This window comes from Schistocerca gregaria, chromosome 10 (assembly GCF_023897955.1).
Source record: "Schistocerca gregaria isolate iqSchGreg1 chromosome 10, iqSchGreg1.2, whole genome shotgun sequence".
Classification (NCBI taxonomy): Eukaryota; Metazoa; Arthropoda; class Insecta; order Orthoptera; family Acrididae; genus Schistocerca; species Schistocerca gregaria.
Window position 1 is genome coordinate 73,497,604 of NC_064929.1, and position 19,758 is coordinate 73,517,361.

General features: G+C 43.2%; 1 protein-coding gene across 1 annotated transcript in view; it reads left to right on the forward strand.

Annotated features, from left to right (window-relative positions):
* The first annotated feature begins 14,121 nt into the window (after positions 1-14,121).
* The window catches only part of LOC126293261 (angiotensin-converting enzyme-related protein-like), a 123,568-nt gene continuing 117,931 nt past the window's right edge, over positions 14,122-19,758 (forward strand). Inside the window, exon 1 of the mRNA XM_049986377.1 lies at positions 14,122-14,280. Coding sequence (XP_049842334.1) covers positions 14,137-14,280 — 144 coding nt within the window. The 5' untranslated portion in view covers positions 14,122-14,136. The remainder of the gene's footprint in view (positions 14,281-19,758) is intronic.

A 19,758-nucleotide genomic window follows, 5' to 3' on the forward strand; every position in this document is an offset into this window, starting at 1 on the left:
TGAAAGGGGGTTGTATGCATGGAAGAGCCCTGGAGATACCAAAAGGTATCAGATTATATAATGGTAAGAAAGAGATTCAGGAACCAGGTTTTAAATTGTAAGACATTTCCAGGGTCAGATGTGGACTCTGACCACAATCTATTTGTTATGACCTGTAGATTAAAACTGAAGAAACTGCAAAAATGTGGGAAAATTAAGGAGATGGGACCTGGATAAACTGAAAGAACCAGAGGTTGTACAGAGTTTCAGGGAGAGCATAAGGGAACAATTGACAGGAATGGGGGAAAGAAATACAGTAGAAGAAGAATGGGTAGCTTTGAGCGATGAAGTAGTGAAGGCAGCAGAGGATCAAGTAGGTAAAAAGACGAGGGCTAGCAGAAATCCTTGGGTAACAGAAGAAATATTGAACCTAATTGATGAAAGGAGAAAATATAAAAATGCAGCAGACAAAAAGGAAGAAACGTCTCAAAAATGAGGTCGATAGGAAGTGCAAAATGGCTAAGCAGGGATGGCTAGAGGACAAATGTAAGGATGTAGAGGCTTATCTCACTAGGGGTAAGATAGATACTGCCTACAGGAAAATTAAAGAGACCTTTGGAGAAAAAGAGAACCACTTGCATGAATATCAAGAGCGCAGATGGAAACCCAGTTCTAAGCGAAGAAGGGAAAGCAGAAAGGTGGAAGGAGTATATAGAGGGTCTATACAAGGGCGATGTACTTGAGGACAATATTATGGAAATGGAAGAGGATGTAGATGAAGATGAAATGGGAGATATGATATTGCGTGAAGAGATTGACAGAGCGCTGAAATACCTGAGTCAAAACAAGGCCCCCGGAGTAGACAACATTCCATTGGAACTACTGACAGCCTTGGGAGAGCAAGTCTTGACAAAACTCTGCCATCTGGTGAGCAAGATGTATGAAACAGGCGAAATACCCTCAGACTTCAAGAATATAATAATTCCAATCCCAAAGAAAGCAGGTGTTGACAGATGTGAAAATTACCGAACAATCAGTTTAATAAACAGCAGCTGCAAAATACTAACACGAATTCTTTACAGACGAATGGAAAAACTAGTAGAAGCCAACCTCGGGGGAGATCAGTTTGGATTCCGTAGAAACACTGGAACACGTGAGGCAATACTGACCTTACGACTTATGTGAGAAGAAAGGCTAAGGAAAGGCAAACCTACATTTCTAGCAATTGTAGACTTACAGAAAGCTTTTGATAATGTTGACTGGTATACTTTCTTTCAAATTCTAAAGGTGTCACGGGTAAAATACAGGGAGCGAAAGGCTATTTACAATTTGTACAGAAACCAGATGGTAGTTATAAGAGTCGAGGGACATGAAAGGGGAGCAATAGTTGGGAAGGGAGTGAGACAGGGTTGTAGCTTCTCCCCGATGTTATTCAATCTGTATATTGAGCAAGGTGTAAAGGAAGCAAAAGAAAAATACGGAGTAAGTATTAAAATCCATGGAGAAGAAATAAAAACTTTAAGGTTCACCGATGACATTGTAATTCTCTCAGAGCAGTTGAATGGAATGGACAGTGTCTTGAAAGGAGGATATAAGATGAACATTAACAAAAGCAAAACGAGGATAATGGAATGTAGTCGAACTAAATCGGAAGATGCTGAGGGAATTAGATTAGGAAATGAGACACATTAAAGTAGTAAAGGAGTTTTGCTATTTGGGGAGCAAAATAACTGATGATAGTCGAAGTAGAGAGGATATAAAATGTAGACTGGCAATGGCAAGGAAAGCGTTTCTCAAGAAGAGAAATTTGTTAACATCGAGTATAGATTTAAGTGTCAGAATGTCGTTTCTGAAATTTTGTGTGAGGAGTGCAACCTTGTATGGAAGTGAAACATGGACGATAAATAGTTTGGACAAGAAGAGAATAGAAGCTTTCGAAATGTGGTGCTACAGAAGAATACTGAAGATTAGCTGGGTAGATCACATAACTAATGAGGAAGTATTGAATAGGATTGGGGAGAAGAGAAGTTTGTGGCACAACTTGATGAGAAGAAGGGATCGGTTGGTAGGACATGTTCTGAGGCATCAAGGGATCACCAATTTAGTATTGGAGGGCAGCGTGGAGGGTAAAAATCGTAGAGGGACAACAACAACAACAACATATTTCAAAAACGATGCTTTGCTGATTAACATTGTTCGTATGTGAGAAACATAATATAAATGTGAAATTAATACTGTAACTAATCGAAAGATATGTAGCACATGGTCAGGATGTACCAGTAAACCTATCAGTATAAAATTACTACAGCAAATTAAATAGAACATATAAATAAAGCATGTTAGTTGAATCTCTGATATGTTAGCACTAAAATTCAGGCACTAGTTGATTTGCTATATACAAATTTAATAATGTAATTGTTACCTGTAACATTATTAGTCAGAAAATGTTATATTAAATCGTAACTAAGTTGAACATAGGTTCACCTTGTTCAGCTCTGAGATTGTAAATTTTTTCAATGTGTAGCTCATATTCTGTTTAACTTTTAATTGTGATTTTACATAAAATTGTAATTTTCTTTGTAGGTAATTGTTAACAAAAGTATAAGTAGAATTCACGCAGGCGCCTTGGGGCACTCGTTTTTTGGCTAGGGTTGCGAGAAAATGTATTGTAGGCTGATTGTTGTGCACTCTGTGTCGTTTGATATCAACTTTGGGTACATGAGATGTAACCGGTACAGTTCACCAGGCTCGGACACCAGAGTCCTGGAAATATGTTCGTATTAAATCTGCACTGTACTTTGGAATTTATTTGGAAGTCTCCCGCAGTCCTTTTTGTAAGCTGCACAGCGAGGAGACCTGAATCCAGCAATTTTACAAAACCCCGAAAACTAAACAACTCTGTAATGTTGGTAGAATTGACGTGAAAACAACAGCGCATAGACTGGGCATTTCGCTCAAAACATTTGCAACGCGGAGCTGGGAAAATATAAACATCTCAACGTACACTGTGAGAGATGACTATCGTAAGAGAAATCAGCGTACACGCGAAAGTTTTAGGTGTTCATTTTCCCGACGCGCTGTTCGATAAAGGGTGATACAGAAGTAGTGCGGAAGTGGTTCGATGGACTTCCTGCTGGTCACGTACGTGTAAACTGCAGAGTAGTAGTGAAGACACAAGCGCGGATGCACTGCGATGGCGGCAGGCCTCAGCTCTTAATAGGCAGGCTTCGTCTAGCTGGCCCGTAGTCGCCGGGCGTTGACCGCTGGACTCTGCCATTGTGTACCTCCCGCTATTGTGTTCCCACGGCCCCACTTCTTAAGGCCACGTCACATTAGCCGTGTCAACGTCACATGCCTCTCTCTCTCTCTCTCTCTCTCTCTCTCTCTCTCTCTCTCTCTCTCTCTCTGGCTCCCCCGCCCGCATCTCGTGGTCGTGCGGTAGCGTTCTCGCTTCCCACGCCCGGGTTCGATTCCCGGTAGGGTAAGGGTTTTTTCTGCCTCGTGATGGCTGGGTGTTGTGTGATGTCCTTAGGTTACTTAGGTTTAAGTAGTTCTAAGTTCTAGGGGACTGATGACCATAGATGTTAAGTCCCATAGTGCTCAGAGCCATTTGAACCATCTCTCCCTCCCCCCCTCTCTCGAGCTTATACGGAGGCAGTCAGACAGCAGTTTTCGCCTCGCTCTCTTTGCGAGTGCGACAGGGAAGGAAATGACAAGTAGTTGTACAGGGTACTCTCCGCCCGGCACCGTAAGGTGGCTTGCGGAGTATCGATGTAGATGTATATAACTGAATCGGCAAGTTGGAAAAGAGTAAGAGTAAGAGTAAAAGTAAATTTTTTCAGGATACACAAAAATTTTAGGGTAGTGGAGTTGCTACGTAGCAATATGCCCGAGGGTGTTACTGTAAACATCATTACAACGTACTTTAGCCATTGAGTGTGGTCAGTATTCCATTCTGTATGTACCGGTTATTTTTTATCATATAGTGTATCAGCAGAAAGGCTAAGGAAAATGTGTCCGACGGCATTGTGTGTGTGTTGGTGTGTGTGTGTTGGTGTGTGTGTGTTGGTGTGTGTGTGTGTTGGGGTGTGTGTGTGTGTTGGGGTGTGTGTGTGTGTTGGGGTGTGTGTGTGTGTTGGGGGGTGTGTGTGTGTGTGTTGGGGTGTGTGTGTGTGTTGGGGTGTGTGTGTGTGTTGGGGTGTGTGTGTGTGTTGGGGTGTGTGTGTGTGTTGGGGTGTGTGTGTGTGTTGGGGTGTGTGTGTGTGTTGGGGTGTGTGTGTGTGTTGGGGTGTGTGTGTGTGTTGGGGTGTGTGTGTGTGTTGGGGTGTGTGTGTGTGTTGGGGTGTGTGTGTGTGTTGGGGTGTGTGTGTGTGTTGGGGTGTGTGTGTGTGTTGGGGTGTGTGTGTGTGTGTTGGGGTGTGTGTGTGTGTGTTGGGGTGTGTGTGTGTGTTGGGGTGTGTGTGTGTGTTGGGGTGTGTGTGTGTGTTGGGGTGTGTGTGTGTGTTGGGGTGTGTGTGTGTGTTGGGGTGTGTGTGTGTGTTGGGGTGTGTGTGTGTGTGTGTGTGTGTTGGTGTGTGTGTGTGTGTGTTGGGGTGTGTGTGTGTGTGTGTGTGTGTTGGTGTGTGTGTGTGTGTGTGTGTTGGTGTGTGTGTGTGTGTGTTGGTGTGTGTGTGTGTGTGTTGGTGTGTGTGTGTGTGTGTTGGTGTGTGTGTGTGTGTGTTGGTGTGTGTGTGTGTGTGTGTTGGTGTGTGTGTGTGTGTGTGTGTTGGTGTGTGTGTGTGTGTGTGTTGGTGTGTGTGTGTGTGTGTTGGTGTGTGTGTGTGTGTGTGTTGGTGTGTGTGTGTGTGTGTGTGTTGGTGTGTGTGTGTGTGTGTTGGTGTGTGTGTGTGTGTTGGTGTGTGTGTGTGTGTTGGTGTGTGTGTGTGTGTGTTGGTGTGTGTTGGTGTGTGTGTGTGTGTGTTGGTGTGTGTGTGTGTGTTGGTGTGTGTGTGTGTGTTGGTGTGTGTGTGTGTGTGTTGGTGTGTGTTGGTGTGTGTGTGTGTGTGTTGGTGTGTGTGTGTGTGTGTGTGTTGGTGTGTGTGTTGGTGTGTGTTGGTGTGTGTGTGTTGGTGTGTGTGTGTTGGTGTGTGTGTGTTGGTGTGTGTGTGTTGGTGTGTGTGTGTTGGTGTGTGTGTGTTGGTGTGTGTGTGTTGGTGTGTGTGTGTTGGTGTGTGTGTGTTGGTGTGTGTTGGTGTGTGTTGGTGTGTGTTGGTGTGTGTTGGTGTGTGTGTGTGTGTGTTGGTGTGTGTGTGTTGGTGTGTGTGTGTTGGTGTGTGTGTGTTGGTGTGTGTGTGTTGGTGTGTGTGTGTTGGTGTGTGTGTGTTGGTGTGTGTGTGTTGGTGTGTGTGTGTTGGTGTGTGTGTGTTGGTGTGTGTGTGTTGGTGTGTGTGTGTTGGTGTGTGTGTGTTGGTGTGTGTTGGTGTGTGGTCCTTACGCGCTATTTGTGTTGGAGGCAGTACAATCCTTCGGCAGTCATCTTCAAATGCCAGTTCACCAAATTTTCTAAATGTTTCTCGAAAAGAACGTGTTCCCTCCAGGAATTGCCATGTGAGACCCGAAGCATCTCCCCAACGCTTTCGTGCTGTTCGAACCCACCGGTAACAAATCTAGCTGCCCACCTCCGAATTGCTTCGATGTCTTCCCTCACTCCGATCTAGTACGGATCCCAACCACTGCAGAAGTACTCGAGAATAGGTCGCACCAGCGTTCTACTTGCGATCTCCTTTACAGATGAACCACATCTTCCCAAAATTCTACCAATGAACCGAAGGCAATGATTCTCCTTCCCTACCACAGTTCTCGCATGCTCGTTCCACATCATATCGCTTTGCAACGTTATGACCAGACATTTCAAGGACTTGACCATGTCAACTAGGACACTAATAATACTGTATCCTAACATTACAGTTTCGTCTTCCTGTTCATCCGCATTAATGTTTCCACATTCATCACACCAACTGGAAATTTTGTCTAAATCTTGTATCTTCCTACTGTCAACGTCGGCGCCTTACCGTGCATCACGGCATCATCAGCAAACTTCCTGTTTGCTTGGAAATCCCTTCGTCGTAAAATTCAGCCGCCTGCGCCTTCAGCCACGTGGTTACCTATTCGTGTGCGTCGTCATCATAACGCTGCATAGCCAACCACTTCTTCATCGCTGGGAATAAGTGGAAGTCGCTCGGTGCCAGGTCGGGACTGTACGGCGGATGAGGAAACAACTCCCACTTAAAAGCTTCGAGAACTTCACGAGTGGCATCTGCCGTGTGGGCCCGGGCGTTGTCGTGAAGCGGCAGGATCTTTGAGCCCGACTTTCCCCTGCGCTTGTTTCGTATTGCTCTTCTGAGGTTGTGCACAGTTTGGCAATACTTTTGAGAGTTTATTGTAGTGCCTCTTTCCAGGAAATCCGCAAAAATGACACCTTTTCTGTCCCAAAAGACAGTCATTACGTGGTTGAAGTCGCAGGCGGCCGAATTTTACGACGAAGGGATTTCCAAGGTCGTCCATCGCTACGATAAGTGCCTTAATGTAAATGGCAACTATGTAGAAAAGTAGTATTTAAGTGTGGCTTTCATCTGTATTATAATAAAAAATTTTCCAGTACTTTATTTATTTTTAACTCCAAAACGTAATGCACTTTGTGGATAGCCCTCGTACTTTCACTCTCTGATGTCATACGGAATAATATTTTGGAGTAACTCAACATTTAGACAAAAAAGTATTCACTGCTCAAAAGAAAGTGGTTAGAATAATGTGTGGGGTTCATAGTCGCAAATCTTGTAGGCAATCTTTTTAAAAGATTGGGAATTCTTAAAACAGCCTCACAATACATCTACTCACTAATGAAATTTGTTCTCAACAACATGGACCAGTTTAAAAACAGTGATATTCATGATTATAATACCAGAAAAAAGAAAGACTTACACTATCCTTTGCTTAACCGATCTTTGGCACAGAAAGGGGTAAAATATGCTGCTATAAAATTTTTCGATAAGATCAATTCTGGAATGGGAATAAATAAATCTATAAATACACTGTATGCATTTTGTGCCATTTTTTGAATGGGATAAACAATAGAAATATTAATCTTTAACTCTTTATTGTAATAGAAAATTTTTGTTTCATATGTGCATTTCTTGTGCACGTGACACGTTCCACATCATAATGGCTACCGTACCATGCGACTCATCACTGGAACACGCAACTAACTAACTAACTAACTAACTAATAACTAACGAACTGCAAGGAATCCCGTCATCCACGAGCGCGAAGTAAATGAAGTTATGGTCTCGTTGCCAATCAAGGACGAAGACATCGTAGTTCACACTGTGTGGACGATTGATGTTCTGGTGAAGCTTGATGTGCCGCAGTGTGTGGAACGTAGCGCTGCAGTTCTCTCCCGCACTTCGTTCTCACCCGCCGACCACCTGTTGCTTCGCAGCTCAGCGCTCTGGGTCACGGAACCTGTTGTGACGTCACGTGGTCCCTGCCTCCTGATTGGCTGGTGGCCGTCGCGCCACACGGCCTCAGAGCCCGCTGTGGGCGGAAAGCGTGAACCTCGCTCGCGTAGCTCCACGCAAACCCGTGTGTCTAGCGAAGCATTATAGCACGTTTCTAAAATCAGTTTTATTTATTTTATTCACGGCGGTAATTTTTGGCAACTGTAGTATACAGAAATATATTTGCAACTGACGACTGAATGTTATTCTCGAAAATCAAAATTTGCCGGTGGTCCAGTTCTACTCGCTGGCAGCGAGACGTACGTAGAATTAGCAGTGCATCAACTGTTCAGTTTAAAATTTACAACCGATTCGATGCGAATACAACAATAACACGGTGACGTTAGAACACCCGTTTAGAGCATAATTTCCACAACTGAAGTAGCAACAAACAAGAAATTGAACTTCCTAGGCGCCACAGTAAACAAACATAAATTTACATCACCAGATGTAGAATATGACAGAGGTAACAATAAAATTTTAAATATCGTATCCACAAAATGGTTCTGTTTTCTTAGGTTTCCGTATCCCAATCGGTAAAAACGTAACCCTTAATACGATCACTTTGTTTGTCTATCAGCCCGCCTGTTATGAAAACTTTTTCTCTGGAACTGGTAAGGGTGTCAAACTGAAAGTTGTCGTATACTGTCTACCGTCCCTTGGGGGATGAGAAATATTTAAGCTTCTAAGCCAATGCACTCGAAAGATACGGTCACTTATGACACACATTTTGATAGTCGCAAATTATGAATAATAAAATTTGCCAAGAAGCAAGGTTTCAAAGTGCAAGTAAAGGGAAAAAAATCAGAAAATTTTCTAATTACATCTCACGAAAAATATTTTTGTCATTTTTGTCTGTCTAGATCAAGTATCAATATCGATAACAGGTAAAAATCGTCGAGATGGTCAATTCCCGAGATGAACTGTCAGAACACACAAAGTTTCGGCCACGGTTTGTACTTATGCTGTTGAGGTAGGTCCCATACATTGCAGTCCAAATATAAGCTCGCTGATTTGTCAGTGGTACGGGATTCATCCCATACCTCGGTGATACTAAGACGGTCTGGAAAAAGTAATGCCTCGTATTTTGACATGAAGTCTGCCTGGTCTTGTTTCAGCTGTGATTCTTCCTTCTCGTTTCCATTTCCCAATCACTTCACTAGCAGACAACGTCTGTAATGGATTTGTCACTATCAAGAGGGGGGGGGGGGGGTCACGACGTTGGCATGACAATTTGCTTCAAACTTGGGCCACTAAAACAAACAATGTGTAAGTTGTGAGGTGTATTAACCTGGCAATTCCGAGGAAACAGGAAGAGAAGTTTTACGCGTCTGTTATGTAACTGATGTAGCTTTGCGCCTGTGCTGGACGTTACAGCGCATGCTGTGCTACTGGTTAGCGTTCGAGCTACGTAAGACGAACGTGTACAGGGACAACCGGGAGATCCGGGAAAAATCGGGGAATTTTTTCATCCGGGAGAAAACCGGGAAAAACCCGGGATTTGTTTAGAATTCCGGGAATTTTTCATTGTTTTAGTTTTCAGTTAAATTTTTGTGAGTTTGACTGGTATCCCGGTTTTGCAGAGTAATACTGAGGCAATAAAACATGAACGAGAGAAAAAAAAAGGAAAGTAAAACTTATGTTGCAAAGGAAATGGGCCGTATACAACAACAAAACACAGTGCTCATACAAGCGTCTGCCAACAGCATAGTGTGTCAATGGCTTTAGGAAGACTATGCACTGCATTATAACAACAAATTGCTTCCGATGAGCGTGACGTGACAACTGTTTAAATTAGATTCGTTGAAGCAGTTGCGGGCGGGCTCGTGCGCATGCGCAGTTGAGTCGCGAATGGGTAGTTCCTCCAAATCGCTTCTGGTTACAGAAGTATGGCTGGGCGCCACTACTTAATATTGCCCCGGTTCGGAAATGTAGTAAATCTGCCGCTGATGACCACAGCAGTCTGAGTTTTGGTGGGGAGATGTGGTGATTTTGTTGCTTCATCTTCGTTTATTGCTCACATTAAATGATAACAAACGGATTTTTGCGGCCGGGAGTTATCAAATGAATTAAAATACGTTCGCTTAATTACCGAAGGCTAAAACATGTTATTAGTTTTAGAATTTATTTCCACCTTCCTGACAGTCAAGAATTAATCGCCTTCCAGAACAATGAAGTTATTTTTGTCGGTTCGCTAATCTTTTCTGCTTTATTTGAAATGTTTAATTTCACACTGTTGGCCAGTTTCAACTGTTCGCTGCCTTTCAAGTGCACGTATGGCATTATTCCATAATAAAGAACCAAACATGAGATAATGCAATACTGGTACTCCAAGAAAATTTACATACGAATCTGGACACACGAATGTGCATTTTACGCCGAATTATGCATTTCAGATTGGCTCACGAGATTCCGCTGCTCTTGAAGTATCCTCTGATGTCTTGTTTCTTTTATGACATAATGTAAGATCTTTTAATGTTTTACATGTAATTATGGGCTTGCTGCGTCATCGTAGCTGCGTAAGCGCCTATTATCTGGCGCTCTTTTCCAACTGCTGAAACGAACCTATTTCTAATAGGTCGCAGGAAAATATTGCGAATGGTGATTTTAAAAGCGTTACATTCAAACCAAATTTCCTTTTACGAAAGATGAACTGTGTACGAGAATGTACGATGAATTTCTTAAATCACAAAGCGTTTGACTCTCGTTTAAAAATCAAGTCTTTGAGGATGACCATTTCGAAGAATTTTGAGCCCAGAAGATCAGACATTCATGTCATTATTAAAAATTTTACTGGCACATTTGTGTGGTGTATCTTAAAATGTAACACGCGCAAAAAGATCAACATTATATTTGAAAGCTTAGCTTCTTTTCCAGCTTATTAATCTTAGAGACCAATATTATATGTGAATGTTATGTATGTTAATTTAAACCATTAACTTTCTTATTTGTGTGTTTGCATTTCTTAAGAGTGATCTTGCTATTGGCTGACTACATCACGTGCCCTATGCTGTCATCAGCTGGCGAGTTCACGTGACATGAACTATGACTGCCTTACAACCGCACATCGCAAACTCGATTTCAATGCTTCGAAAAGTGACATGCGGTGTTTGGTGGAATTCAAATTTATACCTTCGTAATACAGAAATATGCAGTGTACATGTTGCTGCACATCAAAGGTCTTTTAAAACGTGTATTTCCCCCCTGAGTTTCGTTTTCTAAAGTGCCAGGAAATTCTACGTCGGTATATAAAACCATAAACATTCAAAGGATTGGTTAGTTTTACCATGCCGAGGAAGAGTATACTGTCACTTAACACGGAAAAAGTGTATTTTCACCCGGGAGAAAGTGTATTTTTATCCGCTAAAACCAGGAAAAATCTGGGATTTTTTTTCCTTGCCCATGTATACACCCTGGTGTATAATGTGTATGAGACGGCGGTTCGACGCCAGCTCAAACTTAATTTTTAATCTATATTTTATTCGTCACTGCCCATATTTAATTTGACATTTGAGAGGTAATAAAATTAAAAAAGAAACCGCTTGTATTTGCACGAAGTTTTAGTAAATTTCATGTTATGTGATTACTTACTGGTTTTAATTAAATTTACTTATCTGAAAAAAAAAACATTTATAACCGTCAAGTAAATGGAGAAACGCATAGAGTTTTCCTGATGTATGCCTGTCGTGGTATACGAAATCCGTTATACATGCAATCGGATAAGGTACCCAGAACTACTTTGCACCTCGACGCTTCGAGCTGTAGACACAGAGGCAGGACCCATTTGGCAGCTAACCTGCGTAGCGGCCTAATGTAGCAAGAACGCATAGTGTAGGTGCACATTTTTTGAATGTCACAGAATTTACACTTGTACTACAAAAATGGTTTGAGTGGCATTCGAAACGTGGCCTCATACACGCTCGTCTTACGGAGCTCGAAAGCTAACCGCTTTCTTCTTGTTCTGTTTTTTTTTTTATCTCATTTTCTTCGCTTTCGTTCGTTGCATCTGCTCAGGCCGACACCCGTTTAATTTCGTCGTTGATCAGTTACCTCAGTTTTTTTATTACAGAGGGCAGCTAACCCTCTGACCGAACACGCTGAGCTACCGTGCGGCGTGAAATTGCCGCCACCATGGACAGCAATCGCAGAATGCAGTTTCATGTCCAAACACTTTACCCCTACGCTAGCAGCCATATGCATCGCTCGACTGCTACGAACTAAAGCTTCCTCCACCTTCGCACAGATACACCAGTTACATAACAGACGCGTAAGACTTGTCTTGCGATTTTCTCGGAATTGCCGAAGTAATGCACCTTACCACTGGCACATTATATTGTTTTAATGGCCTGTTAAAGGTGTACAATATCCGAAGTAAATCCGTGATCCCAAAGTCGTGGCCTACCCTTGTCACTTGAAATCGAACGACTAAGCCGCGTTGCCTGAGCTCTGCTGACCGACTCACTCTGCTGTTCCTGCTTCTCCACTGACAACACAGCACTCGGCGTCTCGTTTTGCACTGGGGGATCCGTCTCTCGCGGCATCCAGTGGTCAGTTCTGTTCTACATAGCGCTGTCCGGATTCTGCGAGGGTCGTTTAGTAAGTAATGCCCCACATTAAAAAAAAAACGTTAATTTACGAGGGTTATTCGGAAAGTAAGGAACGATCGGTCGCGAAGTGGAAAATACAGTGAGAATATGATGAAGCTTCGCACAGATACGTTGGGCACTGTCTCTAGTACGCCTGTCGATTGCGTGATGCCTCTCTTTTCAGTTCTGAGCTCACAGTGAGACCGTAATGGTGGCTAGAAATTAGCATCTCCCGCCAGGTATGAGGGCCTGGCGAAAGATTTCGCCTGAGGCTATGCAATCCACATGACATAACTGTCATGCGGTTCGTTCTGCGCGACAATTCCCGGCCGCGCTCTGCAGGGGCAATGAAGATGGCTGCTGCAGTGTTTTCGATGGGGAGTGTTTGATCACCCACAATACAGCCCATAACTGGCTACCCTCGAGGTTCATCTGTGCTCAAGTGAACCGATGGCTATGAAGACAATATTTTCACGCAGAGAACGAGATGCAGTCCAGAGTAGAAAACTGTCGAAAAGCACTGGCGGCTGTCTTCTATAACGAGGGAATTGAAAAGCTGGTACAACGCTACGACAGATGCCTAAGTCTCAGCGGCGACTGTCTAGAGAAGTAGCTAGAGGGTGTAGCTAACCGTTGCAAATAAAACAGTTTTGATTTTTCACTGTGGTTCCCATTTCGCGACCTATTGTTCCTTACTTTTCAAATAGCACTCGTGCATAGAGAAACGTCCTCATTGGTGCTTCACATCTCATGTTTGCTCTGTGCGCCGTCGAAGTTTCGAACCGTTCTGGCAGATGGCAGAACCGTAGTACAGCGTCAAAATGGCGTCTACATACAACTCACGTTACAAGCAGCGTGCCGTTATTGAAATCTTGTGTGCAGAAAAAGAAACTGTGGTGAACATCCATAAACGTTTGTGTGCAGCGTATGGCGACGCTGCATTTGTTAGGAGTACAGTTGGGCGATCGGTAAAGAATATTACAGCGTCAGGAAATGCAGAAACAGAGCTCCACGCTCGGGACGTCCTGTCACAGCTGAGTCTTGCGGATGCCATTATTCGTGCCGACCGGCGCATCACAGATGGACAAGTGGCTCCACAGTGCTCGGTCCGCAGTGGAAGTGCGTCTGAGATGATCGAGACACTCTAATATTCAATTGAGTAGGTGCTCATAATGGGTTCCACGAATGCTCACGGCTGACTACAAGGTTCAAAGAAAGGCCATTTCATGTGAATTGTTGGAGCTTAAAGATTCTGTACGGGGAATGAGAGCGTCAGTCATGCAGTGAAAACTTGGCTACGCCAACAGGACAAGTGCTTTTACCGGCATGGAATACATGCTCTTCCATAACGTTGTCGTACGGCCATAAAACGTGGTCGAGACTAAGGAGAAAAATAAGTTACGTTGATGTATATTGGTTCAAATGGCTCTAAACACTGTGGGACTTAAAACATCTGAGGTTCTCAGTTCCCTAGACTTAGAACTACTTAAACCTAACTAACCTAAGGACATCACACATCCATGCGCGAGGCGGGATTCGAACCTGCGACCGTAGCAGCAGCGCGGTTCCGGACTGAAGCGCCTAGAACCGCTGGGCCACAGCGGCCGGCTGATGTACAATGTCACCAAATTCTGATTCTTAACAATAAATATGTTCTGAGGAAAAACATTTGGGGTGTTACGTATTGAACGACGCTCGTACTTTTAATCGGGCACTGTGTTCCTTAACATTCTACATCACATAGTCATCAACGGTATTGAACGATACTTCAGTGCTTCGCTTTATGTTTTGGATACGTCGAAAAATCGGATAGAGCCGAGCTGGGACTGTACACAGTATGATTGATGACTGAACCAAGACCGTCAGATTGTTACAAATGTTGCAGTGCTCACGTGTGACCTGGCGTGCGCCGTGTTTGCTTTCTGCCGACTGCTCCACACAGTTCTTTTGTTTAGAGGGATGTACAGTTAGGTAGGAAATAAAGGTGAGTGTTGACGACGGTGACGTGTGTGTTGCAGCTGCAGGCGGACGAGGACATGGCGCAGGCGCAGCGCTCCAACTCTGACTCCCTGCGGGAGTTCTCCGAGCCGGCCTCGCTGGAGGACGCGGGCCTGCGGGAGCGCGTGCTGCTCGCCTCCAGCCCCGGCGCCGCCGCGCTGTCGCTGCCCGACTACCGCAAGGTTCGTACTCTCTACTCTATCCTACCCTGTCCTACCCCTACTGTACCTATTCTACTCTACTCCTATTCTGCTCTACTCTACTCCTATTCTGCTCTACTCTACTCCTATTCTGCTCTACTCTACTCCTATTCTGCTCTACTCTACTCCTATTCTGCTCTGCTCTACTCCTATTCTGCTCTGCTCTACTCTACTCCTATTCTGCCCTGCTCTACTCTACTCCTATTCTGCTCTGCTCTACTCTACTCCTATTCTGCTCTGCTCTACTCTACTCCTATTCTGCTCTGCTCTACTCTACTCCTATTCTGCTCTGCTCTACTCTACTCCTATTCTGCTCTGCTCTACTCTACTCCTATTCTGCTCTGCTCTACTCTACTCCTATTCTGCTCTGCTCTGCTCTGCTCCTATTCTGCTCTACTCTACTCCTATTCTGCTCTGCTCTGCTCTACTCCTATTCTGCTCTGCTCTGCTCCTATTCTGCTCTGCTCTACTCCTATTCTGCTCTGCTCTACTCCTATTCTGCTCTGCTCTACTCCTATTCTGCTCTGCTCTACTCCTATTCTGCTCTGCTCTACTCCTATTCTGCTCTGCTCTACTCCTATTCTGCTCTGCTCTACTCCTATTCTGCTCTGCTCTACTCCTATTCTGCTCTGCTCTACTCCTATTCTGCTCTGCTCTACTCCTATTCTGCTCTGCTCTACTCCTATTCTATTCTATTCTATTCTATTCTATTCTATTCTATTCTACTACTATCTGTATTGTATTCTACTCCTATTACTGCTGCTCTATTCTACTCCTTTTACTACTACTACTACTACTACTACTACTACTACTACTACTACTCTGTTCTACTACTACTACTATTACTATTACTACTACTATTACTATTACTACTACTATTACTATTACTACTACTATTACTACTACTACTACTACTATTACTATTACTATTACTATTACTATTACTATTACTATTACTACTACTACTACTACTATTACTATTACTATTACTATTACTATTACTATTACTATTACTACTACTACTACTACTACTACTACTACTACTATTACTATTACTATTACTATTACTATTACTATTACTATTACTATTACTATTACTATTACTATTACTATTACTATTACTATTACTATTACTATTACTATTACTATTACTATTACTATTACTATTACTATTACTATTACTATTACTATTACTATTACTATTACTATTACTATTACTATTACTATTACTATTACTATTACTATTACTATTACTATTACTATTACTATTACTATTACTATTACTATTACTATTACTATTACTATTACTATTACTATTACTATTACTATTACTATTACTATTACTATTACTATTACTATTACTATTACTATTACTATTACTATTACTATTACTATTACTATTACTATTACTACTACTACTACTACTACTCTACCATACTTGTGGCTGACTTCATAAGCCAACTACTGGCAAGAGGTATGCACAACAGGTACATGTGCAGATATGTTTATTAGTAACTCAGGACAGTGCAGTGAACAACATTGCATCAGTGTTCATATCATTTGTAGCATAATAATTGTAGCTATTACAAGTAGTATGCTTTTAGGTAGAGTAGTACCTTCAATTACATGCGGCAAGAGCAAGCAAATGCTGGTATTTTTCGCCTCAGCAGTAGGTCAGATTTTGAAGTGTGGACTGGTGGATGCAAAACAGTCACTCTACACTGACAGGCGTAGTCCACTTACTGGTGCAGTACAACCGTGTAGAAAACATCAGGTCGGTAAGTTTGTGAAGTGTTTGTGGGTATATTTCGCCACAGAGGAGAAAAAAACGATGTATTTACATATTAAGATACAGCACACAAAAATGAGTACAAAAACGAAATTACAAATATCTGTTGAAACACCAGAGAAATTGCGACTGATGACCATGAAACGAGAAAGAAGCGAGAAGTGGCGTACGTACGAGGGTAATCCCAAGAGAAAGGTCTCCAACTTTTTAATACATACATAGACCTGTTTATTTCTACATCAGTTTACAGATTGAACATTTAGCTATTTTTCGACATAATCACCATTTCTGTCGATGCATTTTTGTAGACGCTGTGGCAGTTTTTGTATGCCCATGTCATACCAGCCTTGCTGTTCAGAAAGTTATGAACCACTTCTTTCACCTCGTCGTCGGACCTGAATCGCTTTCCTGCCAAATGTGTAAAGTGGTATGCCCAGGTTTCGTTACCCATGGCAATTGAGTCCAGAAAGTTGTCCTGTTCGGCTGCAAGGCGGCGAAGAAATGCGCGGGAAGCATAAACTCGGTGCCGCATGTGGTCCTCAGTCAGCATGCGTGACACACATCTTCCGCAACCTTCCGGTAGTTCAATGTTTCTGCTAAAATTCTCTGAGTGGTGCTTCGGGAAACCTCAGGAATAAACTTGCAGAGATCATCTAGTGTGATCCGCCGATCTTCACGCATGCTTTGCTCAACCGTCAACACTGTTTCCTCAGAAATTGACCGTCTCCTGCTCCTCTGTTTGTCGTGAATTTCGGTCCGACTAGCTGCAAACTCTCTACACCACTTAAGAACATTTTTGACATCCGTGCACGACTCACCATAAACTTCCATCAATTAACGATGGATTTAAATCGGCGCAGTGCCCTTTGCGTTCAAAAACCGAATAACTGCGCACAATTCGCGCTTGGCGGTAACATCCAACGGGAGCTCCATTCTCCACGGCTGCCAAGCCAAGACTGAGCGCCTCAGCGCGGCGTACGCAGGTTTACACACAGCGCGTGAAGCACTCTTCATAAGAGTTTGACCAACTGCCACACAAACAGAGTTCTGTACTTATAAAAAAAAAATAGGAGACCTTACTTTTGGGATTACCCTCGTACACACACACACACACACACACACACACACACACACACACACACACACCATAAATGACTGAAGCAATTTCACGGATTTGCTGTAGCTATATTACTTGACACTTAATGGGCTTCGCACACACGTAGAACAACTTCAAAAGTTTTTCTTTGTTTTATATAATAGCACTTGCTCCATGTGTGCTCACCCCCCCCCCCCCCCCCCCCCCGAGTCCTCGCTGCTTCTACAGACATAAAATCGATAGTAAAGTTCTTCCCTCATTGGGCGCAGCATGTTCTTATCCATCTGTTCAAAAGCGCTGTTGTTTCGAGCTCGCAATTCTGGTAAGTTCTTTGGTAGAGGAGGCGTGAACACTGAATCTTCCACGTAACCGCACAGAAAAAAAAAAACGCATTACGTTATGTTGAGAGAGCGTGGGGTCCATGACACGAATTGCTGATCATCGGCCTAGCTACGACCGATCCACCGGTTTCTCGATTTCCTGTTTAAGAATTCACGAACCGCATGCTGAAAGTGGGGTGCTGCAGCACCATCCCGTTGGTAGATCAATTCCCTACTGTCCGTTTCCAGTTGTGACATGAGCCAATTTTTCAGCATGTCCAAATACGTATCTTGTAACGGTAAACTTTAAACCGTGAGACGGCACAGAACAAATTAACCTCTGCTAAATCTCGAATGTGCTGCCTGATAGCGTGAGAATTCTGTACACCCCCTCCCCCCCCCACCCTGGACTCCCACACTGTCTGTTCACTGTGCCATTCTCAAGAAATGTTGCTTCATCACTGAGGCTAAGTTTCTCACATAATCCATCCTCTTCCATACGCTGTTGCAACTGTGCCGAAAATGTAAAGTGTCTATTTCCCCATCAGCAGTCGGAAGAACTTCTATCAATAGCAAGCGGTAAGGCTTCAGCTTGTTTCTTTAAGAGCTTCCAAACAGTATTGTACGTTCCGCCTGCTCTGTGGGCTACATGCGAAACTCGCCCGCACGCAGGCCGACCCGTTCATTTACCTCACAGAGGCATCACGGAGGATTAAATTGAGCACACCGTCGCCGAATGGGCTTGGCAGTTGGATTTTCGTTGAATTTGTTTCTGAAGTGCCATTGAACTGTTACTGCGCACTGATGTGAATGTATTTAGAGCACAAGATCCCATTCCTCGCCGCCTTTCGCCAAGATGCCTAACTGCTCACTTCTGAACTTTGGCATAAATGTCAAGTGCAGCTGCAACAATAGAAACGTTTCTGAGTTCTTCTCTATGAGAGTTTAGTTTCGTGATAACATGTCAATGTGGATTTATGAACTCACTTCAATAATTAGTAATAACATTGTAATCCAGGTGCGGCAGGTGCCACACTAGGGGAAAAGGAATTTTCACCAGAACACAGTTATTATCAGAAGATTGTCAGTTGCACATTTTGAATCTACATATTATACTACTTTTATGTGAAAAATTTCTTTATTTTTCGTTTACTAGATCTAGACATAAGAGCTTTACAGTAACTTAATTACACGTGCCGTGATAATTAAAACAGATATAAAATAAGTAGATTTGTAAAGGTGATTAAGAAGAGAAGTATATATTACGTATGTAGTAAATTTTGACCGAACCAATACTTGCCCACAGAATGTACATCTACAACTAGATGGATACTGTACAAATAGTACATAGGTTAGTTAGGTTAGTGTTGTTTAACGTCCCGTCGACAACGAGGTCATTGGAGACGGGTCGCAAGCTCGGTTTAGGGAAGGATGGGGAAGGAAATCGGCCGTGGCCTTTCAAAGGAACCATCCCGGCATTTACCTGAAACGATTTAGGGAAATCACGGAAAACCTAAATCAGGATGGCTGGAGACGGGATTGAACCGTCGTCCTCCCGAATGCGAGTCCAGTGTGCTAACCACTGCGCCACCTCGCTCGGTCAAATAGTACATAAGTGCCCGGCAGAGGGTTCATCGAACCACCTTCACAATAATTCACTGTTATTCCAGTCTCGAACAGCTGACGGAAAATGCGGACATGTTTCCGTGCGAGCTCTGACTTCCCTTATTTTATCGTGATAATCGTTTCTCCCTATGTAGGTCGACGTCATCAAAATATTTTCGCATTCGGAGGAGAAAGCTCGTGATTGAAATTTCGCGAGAAGGTTCCCCCGCAATGAAAATCGCCTTTGTTTGAATGATGTCCACCCCAAATCCTGTATCATTTCAGTGACACCCTCTACACTGTTTCGCGATAATACAAAACGTGCTGCTGCTCTTTCAAGTTTCTCGATGTACTTCGTTAATCCTGCCTGGTAAGGATTCCACACCGCGCAGCAGTACTCCAAAACAGGACGGACAAGCGAAGTGTAGGCAGTCTCTTTAGTAGATCTGTTGCATCTCCTAAGTGTTCTGCCAATAAAACGCAGTCTTTGGTTAGCCTTCCCCTCAACATTTTCTGTGTGTTCCTTGCAATTTAAGTTGTTCGTAACTGTAATTCCTTGGTACACTTACGGGCCTTTAGATTAGATTGATTTATCGTGTAACCAAAATTTAACGGATTCCTTTTAGCACTCATGTGGATGACCTCACACT